At 41.5% G+C, this 4,452-nt stretch overlaps 1 protein-coding gene across 1 annotated transcript; it reads left to right on the forward strand.

Moving 5' to 3' along the window:
- The first annotated feature begins 1,752 nt into the window (after positions 1-1,752).
- LOC144805491 (uncharacterized) lies at positions 1,753-4,143 on the forward strand. The gene has a single exon (XM_078672034.1). It carries the CDS (start codon positions 2,431-2,433, stop codon positions 3,775-3,777), a length of 1,347 nt encoding a protein of 448 aa, XP_078528160.1. The 5' UTR covers positions 1,753-2,430; the 3' UTR covers positions 3,778-4,143.
- The last annotated feature ends 309 nt before the right edge of the window (positions 4,144-4,452 follow it).

Genomic DNA, 4,452 nt, shown 5'->3' on the forward strand with positions numbered 1-4,452 from the left:
CGATTCGGTAAATTACCGAATCGGTAAATATACCGATTCTGTAATTCTAGATGTAGCTAGCACTTCAAAGAGTGCCACAGGCCCTTAAGAGTCGGTATTTTACCACACAATACTATTGTGTGGTAAAATACCGAATTCAGGTGTGCATGCACATCTGTGCATGCACACCTGTGCAATGTGACACACAGACATGCCCTTAGGGCATGCATGTGTGCCACATGTCACACAAGCCTGGACTTGGGCTGCTAGAGGGTGTCAAAGTGACACCCCCTGCACCCTTGCAGGATTCGGTATTTACCGATTCGGTAAATACCGATTCGGTATCTCCAATTGATTCCTATGGGCTTCAAGGCCCATAGGAATCAATGGGCAATACCGATTCGGTATATACCGAATCGGTAAATACCGAATCTTACAGATTCGGTAAATGTAAAATGAAATTTACCTACATCTGCCTCCTTCTAATTTACCGATTCATAAATACCGAATCGGTAAAATTCGGTATTTATGAATCGGTAAATTAGAATTACCTACATCTAGCCCTAAGTCGCCTGGCCATGTATCCGACACACCTGTACTCCGAGTTGCTTAGCACCAGGATGCCTGCAAGGTGACAGTGCTCTTTATAAGCTGAATAAATAAAAATAAATAATAAACAGTGTGTGCTGTTCTGGTGCATTCTCCATCTTGTGGAAAGAATGAGCGCACCTCAGTATTGTTCCATTAAATGTGGCCACAGTGGTTTGTACAGGTGATGTTGAAAAGCTTGAGTAGGAGGGGAGACCCATGAAAGGTCATGGGAATTACATGGTTGTAAAATCTTGTTCGCAGGTTTTGTGCTGGAAAAGGAATGTTGAAAGCAGGTCTATGCATGTGAGATGCAGGTGAATACATTTAAGAACAGGCCCTACCTTGTATGGAGGGCAGCAGAGGTGCAGGGTATATGGGCAGAGCAGTTTGACTTAAGAGATGTTTTTAAGAGAGTGTTTGGGGTGCTTGGCATGGTCCAGGGGTGAAAGGGCGATAACAGGCTTGGCTTTGGCGCACCATCTGTGCTCTTGCTACGCTGATGCACCACAGCTGTCTACTAGTAGGCCACCAGGCTAGTGTGCTATCTCGAGCTCTAAAGTTAGAGGTGAGACAACTAAACAACAGAGCAGCCCAGCTCAATCTGCTAGTCCATCCGTGGAACTCCCTCCCCAGTAGATAATATTGACAAATATTTGAGAGAAGTAAAACCACAAAGTAAGTTACAATCATTAAACTGCTGCTCTACTGCATATTGTGGGTGTAGTGGATGAAGCCAGGCACCTCTGCGAGCAGCAATATTTGATTTATGGCACAACATCCTGATGTCCACCCTGCTGTCTCAAGTCTTCCTGATCCATCTCACATCTCTTACTCAAAGAGCTGTTCTTGTTTTAACAAAACCTTGACCATATGCATCTACCTAAAGCTGTAACTAGTGTATGAGTGCTATGCGAGCGCCCTTTTTTTTTTACTAACTTACTCATGAACACCTTTGCTGAAATAAGTAAGATGTGAAAGTCAAAGCAACTTTTATGTAAATTTCTGTGTATGGTTAAATATGCCTTCATAAGTTTCAGAAATGGTATTCAAGAGATATTTATACAATCAATTAAAAATTGTGTATGCACATTCCGTTATGTTTCCCTTTAAGTAATTTTAAATCTCTTTACATGCAACAGAAAACAATCTTTGATTGTACGAAATTTTTCTAAATGAGGAAGATAACACTGTAAATCTGCAAAGACGAAGTCCGAAATATTGAGTTCCAGTATTCAGGAAAACATAAGTGCCATCAGAGACAGCCGAACCCGAACATAAACTGAGACATCCTGAAAGAAGAGACAAGGGACACGAGAAATTCAGTGATTCCACGAGTCTCAGCTGTGCACCTCCATGCCTCAAAACAAAGAAATAACCTCTAGAAAATTAAGACAACACTGATAAACCTCCTCTTGTGTAAACATGTCCAATAACAGCTTTGATCATGAGGTTGGTATGAGGTGGTTACAGCAGTGCTCTGCTTCCTTAAATAATACCAGGCCACCATTCAGTGCTAGAGGGTTATTGCAAACTGTTTCCGACCAATCCACAGCAACCATTGAAAAGCGCAACGGAGTGGAGTCAGACAAGTGAAGGTTAAAAGAAATAGGGGTTCAGCTGTCTAAAATACAGAGCACTGTTCCACTGTGCACCGGCCAGAAGGACAATGAATCTTTACCCGCAAACATGCAGAACCATTATCCAGTCTAAAGACACAATCGCCCTCGAAGAAGCCTTACACACGTTATGTGATTGGAAAGTAGTTGGTGACCATTGCACTTTATTCTTTAATCGGAAAACAAACGTGCAAAATACGACTCATACAGGGAATGCAAGAATAACACAAGTGCTTTATCAGTCATGTTGGCCCTTCAGGATGTACAGTCAATGGATGTAAACAAGTATATACCAGAGCAAGAGACGCTAACCAAGAGAGAAGTCTCAGACACATGCAGTGAGAGCTTTAGTTTGTCATCAATATTAAAACCCCATCAGCAAGCACACACAGGGAAAAAACTATTCAAATGCACTGAATGTGTAAAGAGCTTTATTCAGTTATCAGGCCTAAAAAGACATCAACGAACACACCCAGGGGAAAAACCATATCATTGCACTGAATGTATGAAGAGGTTTAATCAATTATCACACCTAAAACAGCATCAGGGAATACACACTGGGGAAAAACCATTCCAGTGCAGTGAATGTGGAAGAAGTTTTAGTGATTCATCAGCATTAAGGAGACATCTGCGAACACACACAGGGGGAAAACCATTCCAGTGCAGTGAATGTGAGAAGAGGTTTAATCAATTATCACACCTAAAACAGCATCAGCGAATACACACTGGGGAAAAACCATTCCAGTGCAGTGAATGTGGAAGAAGTTTTAGTGATTCATCAGCATTAAGGAGACGTCTGCAAACACACACAGGGGAAAAACCATTCCAGTGCAGTGAATGTGAGAAGAGGTTTATTCAATTATCAGACCTAAAACAGCATCAGAGAACACACACTGGGGAAAAACCATACCAGTGCAGTGAATGTGAGAAGAGGTTTATTCAATTATCAGACCTAAAACAGCATCAGAGAACACACACTGGGGAAAAACCATTCCAGTGCAGTGAATGTGGAAGAAGTTTTAGTGTTTCATCAGCATTAAGGAAACATCTGCGAACACACACAGGGGAAAAACCATTCCAGTGCAGTGAGTGTGGAAGAAGTTTTAGTGATTCATCAGCATTAAGGCAACATCTGCGGACACACACAGGGGAAAAACCATTCCAGTGCAGTGAATGTGGAAGATGTTTTAGTGAATCTTCAACATTAAGGATTCATCAGCAAACACACACAGGGGAAAAACCATTCAAGTGCAGTGAATGTTTGAAGAGCTTTAGTCAATCATCACACCTAAAACAGCATCAGAGAACACACAGAGGAGAAAAACCATTCAAGTGCAGTGAATGTGAGAAGAGGTTTATTCGATTGTCAGACCTAAAACAGCATCAGAATACACACACTGGGGAAAACCCATTCAAGTGCAATGGATGTAGGAAGAGCTTTATATATTTATCAAGCCTAAAACGGCACCAGAGAACTCACACTGGAGAAAAACCATGCCAGTGCAGTGAATATGAAAGTAGTTTTAGTGAATCTTCAACATTAAGGATTCATCCGCGAACACACACAGGAAAAAACATTCAAGTGCAGTGAATGTATGAAGAGCTTTAGTCGATTATCAGACCGAAATCACCATCAAAGAACACACACAGGAGAAAAACCATATAATTGCAGAGAATGTTTGAAGAGGTTTAGTCGATTGTCACAACTAAAACAGCATCAGAGGACACACACTAGGGAAAAACCATATCATTGCCATGAATGTAAAAGTAGCTTTAGTGAATCATTAACATTAAGAAAATATCAACGAATACACACTGTAAAAACCATTCAAGTGCAAGGAATGTGACAATGGATATATACACATGTGAGCAAGGGCTTGCGTAGCCCGAAACGCGTAATGCACTTTTTCCAGCTGTATCTGCCAAAATAAAGAAAACCTGTAACTGATCCTGTGGTCCGTCTCCTGTGGGAACGCCTCGCTGGTCCGTGTGGATTGGAAGTGGCGTGGAGGAGTTTTCGTGTGTGTATATATATATATATATATATATATATATATATATATACACACTCGATCCTCCCGCTGAACGAAGGTACGACAAGCCACACCAGCCAGGTACGATTTAGAATTTCTTTATTGGGCACAAAAACAGACGCGTTTCGAGCACACGGGCTTTTGGTCACATGACCACCACGGACATTTTGCAAGCAATATAGTGAGCAAAATAATAACAAGGGAAGAGAGACTCTGTGTTTAACGCCACACAG

The sequence above is a fragment of the Lissotriton helveticus genome, assembly GCF_964261635.1.
Source record: "Lissotriton helveticus chromosome 1_1 unlocalized genomic scaffold, aLisHel1.1 SUPER_1_unloc_12, whole genome shotgun sequence".
Lineage (NCBI taxonomy): Eukaryota > Metazoa > Chordata > Amphibia > Caudata > Salamandridae > Lissotriton > Lissotriton helveticus.